General features: G+C 42.4%; 1 protein-coding gene across 5 annotated transcripts in view; it reads left to right on the plus strand.

Moving 5' to 3' along the window:
- Window positions 1–649: 649 nt before the first annotated feature.
- The window catches only part of ago3a (argonaute RISC catalytic component 3a), a 49,618-nt gene continuing 32,583 nt past the window's right edge, over window positions 650–17,684 (plus strand). For all 5 annotated transcript variants that reach the window (XM_084053515.1, XM_084053518.1, XM_084053517.1 and 2 more), the window contains exon 1: window positions 650–1,380. In XM_084053515.1, coding sequence (XP_083909641.1) covers window positions 1,362–1,380 — 19 coding nt within the window. In that variant the 5' untranslated portion in view covers window positions 650–1,361. The remainder of the gene's footprint in view (window positions 1,381–17,684) is intronic.

A 17,684-nucleotide genomic window follows, 5' to 3' on the forward strand; every position in this document is an offset into this window, starting at 1 on the left:
CAACACACCAGTGCAATTGTTTCATTTTTGTTTGCAGCTCAACTAAAAATGGGTTTCTTCTCTTTTTCTTTTTCCACATTGATTGATTGACATTTTTATTAGGCAAAAGAATGTAAAACAACACAGTTACATTTATAATGCCTTTGTCTAAAAGGTCCGGCCAAAAAAGTCCTTGAGCCCGGGGTAACCCTTTGGGGAAAGCCTGATTTTGTTTGGGTATACTTTTGTACTTTTATATAAAGAAAAACGCAGATCTACAGTACAAGCTCACAGCTCGTGAGCTCGGATGCTATGCCTCCTGTTGTGAGCTTGTAGATCAGCTGTTTTTCTTGCAGGACACCATCATAGATGGAGTAAATTAACCACTTAAACCCCAGCATTGGTATTGTGGGTAAAGCTTTCATGCCTGGCGTTGTGAGCTTGTCGATCGGCTATTTTCGGTGAAAGCTTTCCCCACAACAACAGACAACAGAAAACAGAAATATACTAGTATTGAGCCCTGAGGCACTCCGGTTACCCATATGGGGTTTAAGTGGTTAAAAAAAAAGAGGCGGAGTTCGCTTGTGTGACGTACGGTGACTGAGAGCCCACCTCTTCCTGCCGGTGTCAGAAAGGCAACTTCACCATATTTAGCTCAGGCTGCTGGAGCCCCTACACAGTGGATCTGTCACCCAGGGCTGAACAAATCTTCACACTAACTGGTTGAAAAAACAAGCCGGAGACTGTTGACAGCCCTCAAATCTGACACTAACGCGACCACTAACGTGAACCACGACCAAGACGACGTCGCAGGAATCCGGCTGCAACAGCTGTGTTTTTATAGCGATAAAAGTGGCCATCTTCTGTCAGAATTTACAACTATCCAGCAGACCCTTTTTTAGCCCAAGCCAAGCTAGTTAATTATCATAAGCTAGCCCAATCTGATTTGCTTTTTGTGGGACATTTTCGCCGTCGGGGTGGCTTCGGAAAGCGCTTTTTAAGGATGAATCTGAAGTCAAACGGAGCTGCTCTTATGATATCTTGACAGACTGTCTCTGTCTCCACTTTGCCAAAGCCAGTGGGTACCGCGAGCTAACGCGGCTAGCGACGGTTTGCCAGCGATCGTTGAGGTTTCTCCGTGGCAGTGAGACCTGATTGGATACTTAAGTTGCCCTGGACCGGGGTCTTACAAACGGGGACACCACAAAGACCCCCCCCGCCCCGCCGGCCTAACGGGACTCTCCGGGGACGGAGGGGAGGAAGGGGCCTTCTGACAGCCCTCTCAGAGGGAGAGGCGGTGCACACCGAGCAGGGATAGAGTCCCTCCAGCCAGCCCTTTGACAACTGTGATCCGGGTAGTGAACCGGGCAGGGACCTCATGAATGGAAATCGGAACTACAGGTAAAATGTGTTGACCTGTCGGTCTGTTTACCCCGAACTACAAACTGTTGACATCACGTCTTTGAACTAGCCTTGGATCAAGACTAATCACATCTGTGATAGGCTTGATCCAATATCTTTGAACAGAAAAGTTAAAACTACTAAACCTGTCATTGTCATCATGATTGACTATTTTGTAACATGCCAGGCTTTTGGTCCCTCTTGGCAGGTGTGGGTTATGCATCTTGTCTCAGGTGTGTTTGACATGACATCTGCCAGGTGCTTTTGGTTTAGCTGTCACCAAGCAGGGAGTTTACTTTTGAGCAAGCATCAAAATGTGACAGTTCTTGCTGTTTTGTTAACTTGTTTGTTTCATTTAGTCAAACGTTGGTTAGTTGATGAACATGCAAACAGCTCTCTTCTCCACTAATGATAGCCTCAGCATCCTGGTGTGTGGGTTACTACACCTACCTCCTGGTGCTGTGGTCACACTTGAACTTAATCATCTCGATTTTCTTCCTACGCTGGTATTTCATGGTGTTTGTTTCATGGTCATTTAAGTCCACAACTAAACAGAATCAGATGCTGATTTGAATATCTTCATCACATATTGATGATATTAATTATTTGACAGGACTTTCTTCGAGGGCTTGTTATTGTCATGAAATCCTGAATGCAAAGATTAACAAATTTCAAAAGAAATGCATCAACACATTGATTTTGCAGCATGAAAAAGCAACCTCTGAGGTTCTTGACTAGTTAATTACAAAACATGTATACTATAGACAATATATTACCTAGCTATTTATGCACATTTTCAAAACCATGTCCTTGAAAACCCATGAAATTACATTCCAAAACTTTTTGGATATTGATTAACCATCCTGTACAGACTTGCATGACATTTTTAACGCAATGTTTTAAAGCCACATATTACTTTGTCATTATCAAATAATTGGAAATTAAGCTGACTGTTTTGGAATTGATATTAAACAAGATTAGCATGTTTCCTTTGAGAACTGTCCAAGAAATATGAAGTGGTTTGATAAACATAATATTCTAACAAATACTGAAGAGTTTAAAGTATTTAAATATTCTTTAATACTTTTGCTCTACTAAGGCAAGGCTAATTCTATACAGTCAATAGAGCAAATATCAACATGCAACATGTAATATGACTAATTTCAGTCAACCAAGCATAAGGGGTGGCTGTAGCCCTCTTTGGCTGGGATTCCCCTCTGGATCAAATAAATAAATCATCATAATATGTTTTATAACAATTACTTTTGCTCTTGCTGCTGCCATTATTGTTGTAATGATGATAATGAAATCCCACTTATTTTAAAACCTAGATGTCAGGTGATAGGGCAATGACAACAGGAGAGAGGAGTAGCTGCCCTAGTGTCACATGACACTACTATACAGTAGCTGCCTGGATTGATGGAGCAAACTGAGTGATTGCAGTGTGTGAGTGAGGACAGAGTGAGTCTTCATTGAGCTAAATTAATGATAATAACATATGCTACAGTTGCTAAAGCAATATAATGTGACAAGCTTGTTACCTTGGCTTGACCTTACATCTTGCTTCATATTAGCTATGCTATAACCTTAACTATCTAAAGACAATTAAGTATGCATTCAGTCTCTGCGGAGGTTCAGACACACACGCCACACACACACACACACACACACACACACACACACACACACACACACACACACACACACACACACACACACACACACACACACACACACACATTATTACACATTATTTTTTTTCAATTCGTTACAGATTTTTGCATGTTTTTTTTAATATACATGTTTTATTTGTTTATTTTCCTACTTCTTGACTGCTCAATCGTGTTTTCTGGCAAAGATGGAGCTGCATGTTATAATAAAATATATATAATAAAAATGTCAAAACATGGAATATTTCATATTGAAGTAAATGCAATCGATATCATCATGTACAGGTGCTGAATTTATCATTTCATAATTCAAAGTGTTAAAATTTTAATAGACTAGCTAGCTTAGTTTCCATCTAGCAGCTTCTTCGTTGTGATGAATAATGGGATATTTAATCCAACTTTATTCATGTCTTAACAGGAGCACACACAATGTAGCTGAGGATAATTGTTAAGTGTTAATGAGAATTTCAGCTGAAAATGCATGAAAATAACTTTCAAATCTAAAGAACCCTCTGTGAAAGAAGGAGAACACTTATATTTAACATAATACAATTATATTACTAATTTGTAACTTTTATATTGAAATGATTACTGCCGCCATGGTATGTAATTACATTTCATGAGAATCAACCAATTGACCCCAGCCTGAACTCAATATAGCCAAGCTTGTTGCCAGGTATGGTGTAGGTTTGTAGGCCAGGTTTTTCAGAATGTCCTCCTCATTATGTGCATATGATGATTCAGATTTTAGGCATCTGGCTGATGCTTCTACTCAAAGCAGCTTATAATAAGTGAGCAGGTAAGAGGATTAGTGTCATTCTTAGGTGCACTTTAAATGAATAATATTGAATATGTCAGTTGATTGACAGATGTTTTGCTGTTGTGGGCATTAACCCCTCTGACATTTATTTTGGTTATTATGTGGTCCGTCTAGCCACCAAGCCACACTGGGTTTGGAAGTCAGATGCTTAACATTAACTATCACCACCTCACCTGAATAGTGCAGTGACCTCAAGTAAACCTGGCAAAATTCCTTTCCAGAAGCTGGAGATAAAAAATCCCGGGCCTAGCACACTGGCGGCAAAAGTGTCTCCCTGTTGATTGTAGTGGCGGTTACACTTGTCTCGCCTGGCTTTGTCTGAACTAACGGAAGCGTTCCACTTATGCAACCATACACTGGATGGCAGGTACCTCTGAACAGCTAGCGACATGTGATACGGCAAAACTGTTCACCTTCACCCTTCCCTCCTCCCCGGAGAAGTCCCCTCTGCCAGCTAACTGACTGACAGAGTGACCTCTGAGCCCCTCTCAGGTGTGACAGTTCCCAGGGTTGGTAACAGAACAGGAGGGATTTTCCATCAGCCAAGCACCTAATGGCTAACCGACTGGACAAGGTGTGTGTTTGTGTGTGTGTTTGTGTTTGTGTGTGTGTGTGTGTGTGTGTGTGTGTGTGTGTGTGTGTGTGTGTGTGTGTGTGTGTGTGTGTGTGTGTGTGTGTGTGTGTGTGTGTGTGTGTGTGTGTGTGTGTGTGTGTGTGTGTGTGTGTGTGTGTGTGTGTGTTCCAATTTCAAGACACTTTTAACATTTGATTACACATGTGTGCTTTGTCTTACGATGTTGTCACTAGCTGAAAAACTGTTATTTTCAGCAAGCAAGTGAAGCAACACCTTCATGTGACAAAGCATAACTTTGGGCTCTAGTCTGTCATGGTGTTAGTGTGTGTGTGTGTTTGCACGTAAATGTGCATCTCCAACCGCCAAAAGTTAACCGCCTTGAGTGAATGATTGAATGGGGGCCCTCTGTCAGTCAAGTCAGTCAGCGCTTCAGAGAGCGGTGTGAGAAAATGCAAATGGATCACACGGCCTGCTAACAGCCACTCTTCATACCAGTAGAAGTCTGACCAGCATGCATGCAGATTGGAAACTTCTCTTCTGGTCAGATTAGCACTAGGGATAAAATGAGTGTTGGGGCTTTTGAGCCATAGGCAAATCTAATCCATTTTGATGTGCTAACTCTGTGGTATTCGGATCTCAGGCTGACAAATAGTTCAACACTCAATACCGAATGTTTGTAGCTATCTAGCCAAGTTGCTGGGCACAATTTTCATGTAAAGAAAGAAAGCTTATTGTTACACAAACCCTTGCTTTTTATTGTCATTGTTACCCTTAACCTTGAATGAAGACACACATTTTAACACAACATTTTTTTGTAATCAAATAAATGTTTGGCCTCGTGGCCTGGCCAGAAAGTGAACATGAATCTACAGTATCTGTCAGTCACTGTGGCATTTAGTGGCCTCATGTCCAGCCAGAGTTTATTTTATGCCGGTCATATGAGGATAACCCAAATGAGAGATCCTCTCCCCCAGCTGGTCAGTTTGGTTGGGTAACCCACGTTTAACAGTGCATGAAGACAGGTGCTTCCTGTCGTAATGGATATGCTGCCTGGTGGTATAGCAACCATTGTGCACCTACACTTGGGTTGTAAAGCTGTGGGAATTTGGGGAAATATTGAAGCAACTCTCCCAAAATTTTGGGAATTACTATATTACTTTGACAAGTTGTTCCGACGCTGATGATTGATTGATGATTGATTTAAAGCTGCCCTCTGTAACTTTCATGTCCAACCCCGGACTCAAACCCGGGTATCCCGCACAAGTGCTGAAATTTCTACCGCTGACTGAGCTTCTAGAGCCCATCTGCTTGCTCTGGGGAGAAATTGAATTTTGACCTTCAGTGTCAAACCAGACACAGGATCTAAATGTCTCAATAGTAGATTATGTTGTATCTACATACTCTAATTAAGTCCAGTCCACACCAATGCAACTCTGTGCAACTACTTGCAACAATTATCCCCAAATGGCACCAGTCTGCAGCTGGTCAGTCCACACCGCTGCAATGGTCTCTAAAACTGTTTTGTTGCAAGGAGGTGCATTGGTGTGGACTGGCCTTTAGTTTACATACAGTACAGATTGAACAAAATAACACTAAACATTAATAATAATATTCACCAAAGAAGTTAGATAGTACAGCTTTAATACACAAGGTGTGCTATTAACTTTTTACATGTGCAAAAATCTCTACATACTTTGCATTATCAAGAAAATGTTTTGGAAATTGATAAAATGTTACAACTCTGAAATACACACACACACACACACACACACACACACACACACACACACACACACACACACACACACACACACACACACACACACACACACACACACACACACACACACACACACACACACGCAGGCATTACTGGGGGGAATAAATGCCACTGACACTTAATAATAGGCGCCCCCCGAACCTGTCACACTACACTTGCTAGCCAGGCAGGTACAGTGTAGGATTTATGTGGCTGAAGATGAGTCAGCTTGCTATGAATTAAATATAGCAATGGTGGTGGGATAGGTTCAAGTGGCACTCCTTACATGAATACATTGTAGAGCATGTCCTTTCTGCTCTTTTGTCTCTCTGATGTCTTACTCCAGTTCTTGTCCCCCACAATCCCATTCTCACACTCACTCAGTTTCTTCCCGCTCTTTTTCATTCACTAACAGATGCCCCCTCTCCACCCCCCCTTGCTCTTGTCGCTTTGCTTTCTCCAAAGCTTTTCTTTCCCTGTCTGTGCCTCAGTGGGGAACTTTGACTTCTCTGTCGTTCTTCCGGTAGGGTGGCTCTGTGTGGTGAAGGCCTTGAGCTTAGACAACTTGATTTGCAGTCTCCTCGTATAATTCTTGGCTCATTCAAGCAGCCCAGTGACAATAGACGCCCCCCCCCCCCAGTCCCCAGCCTCCCATAAGGCAGACTCTGGCATATTGTGGCAGGTTTCTATGGAGAGTGCAGTTTGCCGTTGGTCTTTGGGCTTATTGTGAGGAGTTGACTACAGCTACAGTTGTCTGTTCATTTTTCTTGCTTTCTTTTTTTTCTTCATTAAAGCAAAGCGGGAACCTCTTTTATCCTCACACACACACACACACACACACACACACACACACACACACACACACACACACACACACACACACACACACACACACACACACACACACACACACACACACACACACACTTAATTCAATTGTTGTTTTCAAATTTCCCGCCACTGAGTCTTAGCTCTACTGTTTTTCCAAAATACCAATCAAGTGAGAGGAAAGATCATTAATCATTAAAGATTCTTCTGCTTTCTATTCTAATGTAAAGGTAGGGTAAGTGATCCCTGTCATTGAACAAACATTCTATAGCAACGTTTTATTTTGACACAAAAATATCACTTTTGATATTTTTCTTGATTCACTTCAAATCTATTGGGTTCCATTCAACCCTATTTTTGTCTTCGCCAGGCCGTCAGACTGGGAGGTGAAGAGTGTGTTTTTTTTGCCCCTGTACGTCTGTGTGCACATCTGTCTGTGAACAGCTCATCTCAGGCAGTGGACCAATCGGTGTGAAACTTTGCACGCACATGTTTGCTACTACTACAGAATTAGTCCAAAACACATGCAAATTGGTGCACATTCTCTCTAGAGTCATGTGAAAGTTGTATAAGTCATATTTTTCAGATTCCATTGCGATTGGTTTCAAAGTTTGCGAGAGGGGCCAGTTTAGCATTAAAATGCCACAAATCCTGAACACAATGTCTGATTTAACTCAAATTTTAATCACACATCAAGGGGCCTTACAGTTTGTCACCGTTTGTTGCACCAAATTAAGTACAAATGTCCTTGTGAGCCATGTGACAATGGCCGTCAAACAGGGTTTTGATATTCCACATCGTTTCCCTGTAATTGGCTAAAGATTTGTGGCCAAAACTGACACAGCCCTGGGTAGGCCACCCAGCCTGGCAAAGACCTGTGCGCTGAGGAACGTCCTTTTCTAGTCTATGCTCTCTTTTATCCCAAACCTGTTCTTGTACACCCTGCTCACTTCTACCCCTTTGTGTACAGTGTTACCCATAGCGGAACTCATTTTCTTTTTCCCACCTCAGATTCAAACACCAAGATGGGCTGTGTTTTCTCCACGGGGCTACAAAGTGTGACCCTGTGGCCTCGAAAGGAATGTCCCTATTCATCTTCCTTAACAAGTCTTAATTAAAACAGTTCGTTGTTTGCGCGCAAGGCAGAGGCAGCACTGACTGTGGCAGTGTGGCTTCAGCACATGCTGTTGGAGTGCATGAGCTGATGGCCTGCTGATGTGGGTGGGCTTCTTCGAAGCAAGGCAGCGACTGAGGGGGAGGGCGTGATACAGAAGCGCTTTGTGGGAGGGGGAGGAAGGCCGTGGAAGAGGAGGAGGAGGAGGAGGAGGAAGGCCATGGACTGTGATGTGTCAGTGAGTGTGGAGGCCACACCAGGCTAATCTTTCCCTTCCCTTCCAGGGGTTTGTTTGTTAGAGGCACGGCGAGGGGCACACACACAGTATGAGGGGGGATTTAAAAGACAGGAAGAGAAGGAGCGCGAGCAGACATTTTTGTTGTCGTCGTTGTTTTGTTTTCCACAGTAAACTCTTACGTGTTAATTGAACTCTGAGTGTGAGAATATTAACTACTTTCTGAGGAGTTAAATTAACACATTAACACATACATAACATATTTTACTGTGTAGACAGATTTCAGTGTGTTCTCTTTTAATCACCAAGGAGAGATATAAAAAAAATGTCTTTCCTTTTGTGCTTTATTTCTCATATATGGTCAAATATATCTTCTTTTGTGAGCTCTACTACTGCTTGAGCTTTGCTATCGGTGAAGAACACAACACAATATACTGCCATCTCCACATTTGTGCATAGGGAGGACCATGTGGGCTGATGTCCACACACACACGCACACGTGCGCGCGCGAATGAATGAACACTATCACAACATGTCTCCTAAATGCAGTCTTTAGGTCTCCTTGGCCATTAATAAACATACACTTTTTATTCATCCTAACCTCACCCCCACCCCAATGTTCCAATTTCTTCCAAACATGCTGACCCTGCCTGCTAAGACAGAGAGCTCCATTTAACCTACCCCAGCAGAATCCTCAAGCAGTTTAATAGAGCTAGAATGTTGTGTGTGTGTGTGTGTGTGTGTGTGTGTGTGTGTGTGTGTGTGTGTGTGTGTGTGTGTGTGTGTGTGTGTGTGTGTGTGTGTGTGTGTGTGTGTGTGTGTGTGTGTGTGTGTGTGCGCGCGTGTCTCTATACTACTACAGACTGAACAGTATAGACTCTGTATAGACTCTCTCACTCCGTCACACACACACACACACACACACACACACACACACACACACACACACACACACACACACACACACACACACACACACACACACACACACACACACACACACACACACACACACTCTGCCTCTGTTTCAGACTCGACTTGACTTGTCTTCTGATTGGAAATATTTATCTACTGTTTTCCCCTGGTCGTCATCATCATGATCACTCTGTTTTCCCCTCCACTGATGTTTCCCTTTTCTCTCGTTTCTCATCATCTCACTCATTCTCTCCTCACCTCTCTCTGTATTCCCTCGTCACTTCTTTTTATTGCTCCTACTGCTCCTTTCTGTCTTTCTCTCGTCCTCACACACTCTCCCTCATCTCTCTCTCTCTCTCTCTCTCTCTCTCTCTCCGTCTCTCTCTGTTCCTCAGAGGGATTTAGATATTTTCTCATGTTGTTGTGACTGACTGGCCCCCCTCTCTCAGTCAGTCCCTCTCACTACCTGGCCGCCAGCTGCTGTTTATCTGTGGCAGAGTGGCAGTGGCTCCCATGGGCACCACAGGGATTGCCACTGTGAGACGGATGAGGGAAACACGAGGGAAGAGATCGGCAGTGTGTGAGATGCTCATCAATCCCTCCTAGCCAGTTAACCCATTCAATCCGGAAACGCATCTGTGCCATTTTTAAGATTTCTTTGGCTATTCAAAAATAGCAGATATACAAGCTCATACAAAACATTTTGAGATGGGGTCCGCGGCCAAATACATATATCTAAAAATGATATGTATTTGGCCGCGGACCCCCATCTCAAAATATGTTGTTCCAGTGACCCCCAGAAGCACAGATCGAAACTTCTGTGGACTTCACGTCTGCTATACAATTACTATACCAGTGGTTCTCAAGCATTTTAATTTCTAGGACCACCATAACTCTAAGAGTGTACAAATGGAACCAAATCCTGCAAGGTTTAATTTGGAACCCCCCTTTAGGAATCGTTAAAGGAAACCGTTAAGGAATCGGAACGTTTAGAGGGAATCGCTAAGGAACCACAATCGTTAAAATCCTAAAGGATCCCAACCAACCCTAGTGGCAATGTATGAGCGATGTGAAACAGTATCTGTGATGCTGCATGTGTGCATACATACGTTACTGTGTGACGGCGTTGACACATGCATCCGTGTGCGTGAGCGCGTGTGTACATATGAGTGTGTGTCTGGGCTGGGCCTGCTGTGACTGACGCCATTGTGCCACACCACTGAGCACTCTCCCTGTTCCCACAGCCTAGGCCTCTCTGGATTAGACACACAACAGCTGTATTGTGTGTGTGTGCCTGCGTGTGTGTGTGTGCCTGCGTCTGTGCATGTGTGTGTATGGACGTGTGCACTTGTTGGCAGCGAAGAGAGAGTGAACGAGTTCAGCGTTTGTATATGGGGGTTTAGTGGGGACTGGATGTGGGCCTGGCTTCTCACTATCCAGATATCCTGGCTCACTGCCCACTGTGTACAGTGGGACTGAGTCAAACCCAAAGTCCCATTGCCAAGGCCATCCAACAAAAGTTTGATTTATCAACAACATATATATTATTTTAATGACCTTCTTGGACAACTCTGAAACCCAAGAACACAAATATGTTGTTCTTGTTGCCTTTAAATTCCCAAACAAACAACAAAACACGTAAATGGGGCTGCCGCTAATGTTAAGTAAATGATGGGGGTCAAATGGGCAGCTGTGACATGTTTCTCTAGTGGTGTCACTGAGCACAGCATCCAGGGCCATCCAAGTGTTGAGGCAACGGCATATCTGTAAATTATATCGCCATAATCCAGAACCGATGATAAGAAATTTCAACAATCCTCATCAAATCAGAGGAAAGCTGGTTTTATTTCCATATGAAGAGACAATCTTGGTGGTGGTATTTGAATTAAAATGTAGACTATTATCAACCCAGATGCCAACATTATTTTATTTTTAACCCATTCAATGTTTGAACGTTGACTGTAGAGAGATATGCAAATTACAGTAGTCTGTTTTATGGATCTCAAGAAAAATATGAATTTGATTTCATTTACGTCAAGCATAAGTTGAAGATTAATGATCGTGTTGCAATGCATGAAAGGAGAGTTGCATATTCTCTCTGGCTAATTGGATAGAATCGGCAATACAGTGCAAATGATAAATTAGTATAATCCGCAATTCCGCATAAAGATTAATTTGGCAACCATGCAGGGAAGAGACAATTTCATTGATATAATTGGTGAACAGGACAGGGCCCAGAATAGAATGGACAGCATGCCCGTTTTAACCAGTAGGAATTCAGTTCAGACTGGGCTCCCCCCATCCTCACACACTGATGTCTGTTCCATAAGTAATTCTGAAACCAGCTGCAAGCATCCCAATCAAAGGTAAATCTATGCATATAAAGGCACCATGTTGTCTAAACCAGTAATCAAATCATTTAATACCAGTATGACAGATGTGGCGGTGCTGTAGTTAGCTCTAAAACCAGAATGATGTGGACGTAGGATGGATATAATGTTCTGAGAGGAATGACTTCAGCTGTTTATTCACTAATGATTCAATGACTTTTAAGAGATGGGACCGTTTTGAAATTGGGCGATATATTACCATACATGTGCAGGGACCATGTGGGCTGATTGCACGCACGCACGCACGCACGCACGCACACACGCACAGTATCCTAAGTATGTGATGTGCTCCTTGATAAAAGAAAAGTGCAGATAATCTTAAGAAAAAGGGGTCACAATGATCCTCACTATCTTTCGTCCTGATATTGATGGCCTGCAGTGCTTCCAGAACAAGATTAGTAGGGAAATGAATGGAGAACTGGGACTCCGGGCTACCACATGCACATGGTCATTAGTTGTGGGAAGGATTCAGTCGAGTCTATCCTCAAGTAAGTGGGCAATAGCGGCACAAAAACCTGAACAGACATCATTCGGTCCTGACGCTAAGTAACCATCAAGTTTGAGACTTGGGGGAAGAGGAGTGGTGGCTTTCCAGAATTTGGCCGGGAGTTTGTAATTAAGTCCAAATAGTATGTTGACTTGGCAACCCTAACTGCAGCTGTACACTTGTTTCTTAGATGTCTAAATTACGTACAATGGATTTGATCCCCTGGCTAGTGACCAGGCTTCATTACTTAGAAAAAAGACAGCTGATATAAGTCAGCTTTAAGTTAATCCATTAAGGCCGGGAAAGCATCTGTGTCATTTTAGATTTGAGCTAAAAAAAACATTATTTTATGCTATGGCTATTCAAAAATGGCAGATCTACAAGCTGAAAAGCTTGAAAATTTGGGCAAATCTTTGATTATATATATATGATTTTAAAGATAATATTTTTAACTCAAATCTTTGCTTCTGGGGGGGTCCCTGGAACAAAATATTTTTAGATGGGGGTCCGCAGCCAAATACATATACTTTTTGTTGTTTGGTTGCTATATCAGTGGTGCTCCAACGTTTTCCATGTCAAGGACCCCCAGAATTATATGTATTTGGCCAAGGACCCCATCTCAAAATATTTTGTTCCAGGGACCCCCCCAGAAGAAAATATTGGAGTTAAAAAATGTTCGCTTAAAAATAGCAGATCTACAAGCTCATAGCGCGGCACTCACGCCGCGGTGTGAGCTTGTATATATCTGCTATTTTTTAATAGCCAAAGAAATCTAAAATCACAGATGCTCCCGGTCTTAATGGATTAATCTAATAGGGGTCGGTGCTAGCCAGAAGCCATGATTTTATTATGCTCGTCAGTCATTTTAAATAAGAACAAGAAGGGTGCCCAAGTGGTGCAGGCGTAAAGTTCCTGCCCACTGGAGACTGGGGTTTGATTCCTCTGCGGTGCCTCCGGCTTGGCCGGACCGCTCCAACAAACACAATTGGCCGTGTTCACGGGTTGAGAAGCAGCCAGCAGAGGAGGGTGTATGCAGCGGATGGCAGGATTCTCTGTCGCTGCACCAGCAACTGCCAAGACTAACCTAGTATTTTGTGCCCTGTTAAGCAGGGACCAGAACTGGATGGGATAGTGCAGTGGTTTTCAACCTTTTTGAGCCACGGACCACTATTTGACTGGACCAGATTTAGACTGTCAGACCCAAAACTTAGAATATTTTGTTATCGTTGGATACGATTTTGTCAAAATAACAATCATTCTACATTCTCTAATTGTGTAGACTTCTTGTAAATAAGTAATGCAGATGTTTAACAATAATTTCACTTTCGAGAGTGTAAAATTAATTTGTTAATTTTACACTCAAGAGACAACTCTCCATCATTTGGTTGGGGACCACCTGGAACCCCCTTCAAGGACCACTGGTGGTGCCCGGACCACTGGTTGAGAACCACTATAGTATATATAGGGATAGTGTGCTCCTCCGCATTACACCCTCCTAGCGAGTCTCCTCACTGTCGGTTGAGAAAAAGCGGCTGATGAGTCCATGTGTATCGGAGAAGATGTGATTGTCTGCAGTCTCTGCACCGTTCCCAGAGTTGCCGGTACCAGGGAGGGAATTGGAAATGACTAAACTGGGGAGAAATGTTTTAAAATTGCACAGGGAAGATAGGTCAAATAACTGAAATATTCAAATAAATTACTGACATGGATTAATTTTATACAAAAAAGCCTTACAAAGTGACGTGTTGTAGATCAGCTATTTCTGCTTTTTTTAGGTATGAATTCTTTTTAACATGGAAATGATTATGACAAAATAATTGCGATTATCTCAAATAATTGCGATTAGATGATTATGTAATAATTGTGACAGGCCTAAGTGCAGTGCCAATTTGTACACACCCTTCTTACCATTTGCCTTGGGAGGTTAAAGAATCATGATATCTCTTATCATTTAGAGAGCACATGACATGCTGTTTGATTGTTTGATTAGATTGGTTTGTTAATAGCAACTTGTTGAATATTAAGGTAGAATTGGACCTATAGTTTGAGAGGATTTTTGCGTAATCAAAGCCTTAAAGTGGCACGTAATACACGGTCAATAAGCATGCGATGGTCCAAAAAGTAAAAAACTGAGAATTCAGAACCGTTTCAATTGGGCTGAAAGTCCTTCAACGTTTAATACGTTTATTCAGGAGCAACAGTTTGGAAGTCGGTGCGTCTCGCACGCGCGCACGCAGCGTTCAGGTAGGAGATACAAAGGAGACCCTTTGAGTCTCCCATCGGAAACGCTGCCGGTCATCAAATTATTGGCTTAGGAATGCGACAAAAGCAAAAACATATCCATGAATTCAAGTCTCCATGGGGTGACTAATCGATAGAAAAAATGTCATTTTGGAGGTGAACTATCCCTTTAATACTGTGTGGGGCTTTGGCAGAATTTGTGCCAGCTGTGTTGTGTGCCCACATTAGAGCCAAGGTCATGGTATCCCAGGTAAGCTGGGCACTGTGGGCACAGCTTGAGACCGGCTGCATTTGGTGGGTTGACTCTGTAACAAAAGCACTTTTGTTTCCATAGCTCAGAGTTTATAAAGTGTTTGACAATCATATAAAAGGTAACATCGTAATTGTGAATCAGGGCAGGTTTAAAGCCTGTATTCTGAATGTTATGATTCAGACTGAAGTGGCAAAACCTGCGAATAACCACTTTGACAGTTCTGATCAAGGTCAGTGCTTGAGTCATAACACAAAATAGCTTCACTAATCAGATCTATGTGCACACATTTTGTTGCTTTCCCCATAGTCTAAAAACAGCATAGTCACATTATAAGCTATATACTGTATGCCCATTGATCGGAATCATCAATCTCCAGTGTGATTAGGTTTAACATGATGAAGCACACTTGATTCTCTATTGTAGCTCAGCTGATCCTGAGTTTACCTTTATAAGGGTGGCAGTGGATTTAAGGACACACTTGGCTAAGTAACCGGAACCTAAAGCCTGAGTTATACTTAGTTGTGTGCGGGTATAGCACACCAAAAATAGCAGATCTATAAGTTCACAATGTGTCACGCTTTTTTGTGTTTTCTGTAGCCATGGACTAGTTTAAAGGATGACGCATACAATAGGGGCAGGTGAAGAGAATGCGTATAATCGTAACTTTACAGTTTCAAGTCGCATAATTCACATTTTAAATGTCGGCTTAACTTAAGCTGCATGTAAAAAGACCCAATTATATGAAGAACATTGTTAACTTAGCAGCATATCAGATGGGAACTCGGAGCATCTCTGTGAGGAGCAGAAAGCCCAGAGTTCTTCCTTAATGACAGGAAGCTGGGGAATGCTAAGTGCTATGAGCCAAATGTTGTGGCGATGAAGCCGGTTTTGATTTTGGCCCACACACAGCTTGCTTGTTTTGATGCCTGTTTGCAGGTTGGCATATTGCCACCGGCCATTTGCTATGAGAGTAACTGGTATGTTGGTCTGTCCTACCACCCCTTTTAATAGGTACCAAACACTGAAGCAGATAATTATTTTCCCCAAATCTGATGAGACATTTGCATGGTGTAATGTTAAAGACACTGGTAAGTTATGAATTATCCAGCCAATGTGACTAGTAGAAAAGTTAAGTTTGTACACCTTATTTGTTGCATTAGAATGCATAGCCTAACATTCTGATACTCGGCATGAATTGCATGACGAGTATAGCCACAAATGTGCAATAGAAAGTAACCCCCTTCCCAGAACCTTACCTTGACCTCCTTAACTGTATCCCACAAAACCAATGCCTAAATATAACAATGTCTAAACCAATGCATAAACTTCCGCCATCCGTGTTTGTTTATTTATTGACTTGCAAACCAATCCATTCTAAGTGCTAACCTTCCAAAATAACCGATGGATAGAAAGGAAGCCTACTCTAAGTTTGGTTTCAGAGCTTTTGACACAATTCTGTGACTCTTAAAGCATATCGTTGCTGTCCAAAACGTACTTTTCAGGATTCAAATAAAAAAAATAGCCGTTCTACAAGCTCACAACAGGTTGACCTAATCTAGTTCAAAATTAGGATCTAATTTACAATTTCCAGAAAGGGTGCTTTCATTTTGGACTTCTAATGGAGCTTGTGAGACTCAGACGTTTGTGTTTGAATTTCCTATTGATCCCTCTTATTCTGTCTTGTATTCCGCTGACGTCTAACCAGCAACGCAGCGTTTTCCTCTAACTGTTGCCATGGCGCCGGCTGTGTAACTCCTCTCCCTTCCCTTTTTTCTCTCCTATATTTTCTGTTCTCTTTCATGCTTAGATTTCGATTCTGGCACGGCCTTGGAGTTTCTTTTGTATCATCGCAGCATGGCGGAGATTGATGCCGCGCAGGTGTGCGCCACTCAACCGGTTTTGCGCCCGAGAGCACGTCAAAAAGCATGTTGCGTGTGTGCAGCGTCAGAGAGTGTGTGTGTGTGCTTCTGTGTTTGGGAAAACAACAGAGACCACGTGTGCCAAATACCAAGATATAGTGTGTTGTTTTTAGCCTATTTATGATACGCAAATAAAAGACGTTTTCTTTTTATTACAATATCCTATCTAAAAACTCATTCTGTGGGGGGGGGGGGTTAATGGAATAACGAAACTTAAAAACCACTATAGTGTTTATTTTTCACTCTGCATGGAGCCCCAGCCGTTGTTGTAGTGCTTCGTCCATTGAGTCCAAAAGTACTGTTGGACGCTTGTGTGTTTGTGTGTGTCAGTGTGTCTTCGCTTATATTGGCTGTGTGACTCATTGCTGAGTGGACGCCAGTTCAGTACGAGGCCTGCCTGCTGTCTGAGAGGCGGATGAAAGCATGAAAACCCCAGGCCTGCCCCCTCTCTCTTAACTCCACCACTCCCTGCTACATGGTCCTACTCCACCCTAGCTCACTCTCCCAGCACCACCACAACACAGGAGAACCTTCTCTGAGTGCGTCAGTGTTGCGACGCGTTGTGTGCTTGAAGATCTGCTATCTTCGCGGAATTGTTCGCCCTGCAACAGGGTTCATGTGGTTAAAACATATTTGACAGACGGACAGAACATTTGGTAGGTTCACAGAATCACAGGATTTTAATGTGGTGTATTTACATGTAAGCCTATGTCTACAACTAATAAGAATCCTCAACCAAATATTAGGTCATAGTTTGTCCTCGCTCTATCCCTCAGTGTGTGAATATGTATGAAGTTAGACTAGGGCTGGGCATTACATCGACATATCGATCGTGATATCAGACTACATATCAAGGATTTTGGATATCGTAATATCGTGATATGGAACAGACGCACAAGCGTTGTCTTTTCTTGGTTTTAATCACTTTTTTTACACTTTTTAATACTTTTATATTATATTTTTATACTTTTATACTATATTTTATTTTTATAATATATATATTATATTTTCATTAGAATCTAGCATTATTGTCACAATATCAATATTGAGGTGTGTCTGTTGTCTTCTTTCGTGTATCTTCGTCATATGTCCAGCTCAG

The sequence above is a fragment of the Gymnoscopelus microlampas genome, assembly GCF_963454915.1.
Source record: "Gymnoscopelus microlampas genome assembly, chromosome: 3".
Lineage (NCBI taxonomy): Eukaryota > Metazoa > Chordata > Actinopteri > Myctophiformes > Myctophidae > Gymnoscopelus > Gymnoscopelus microlampas.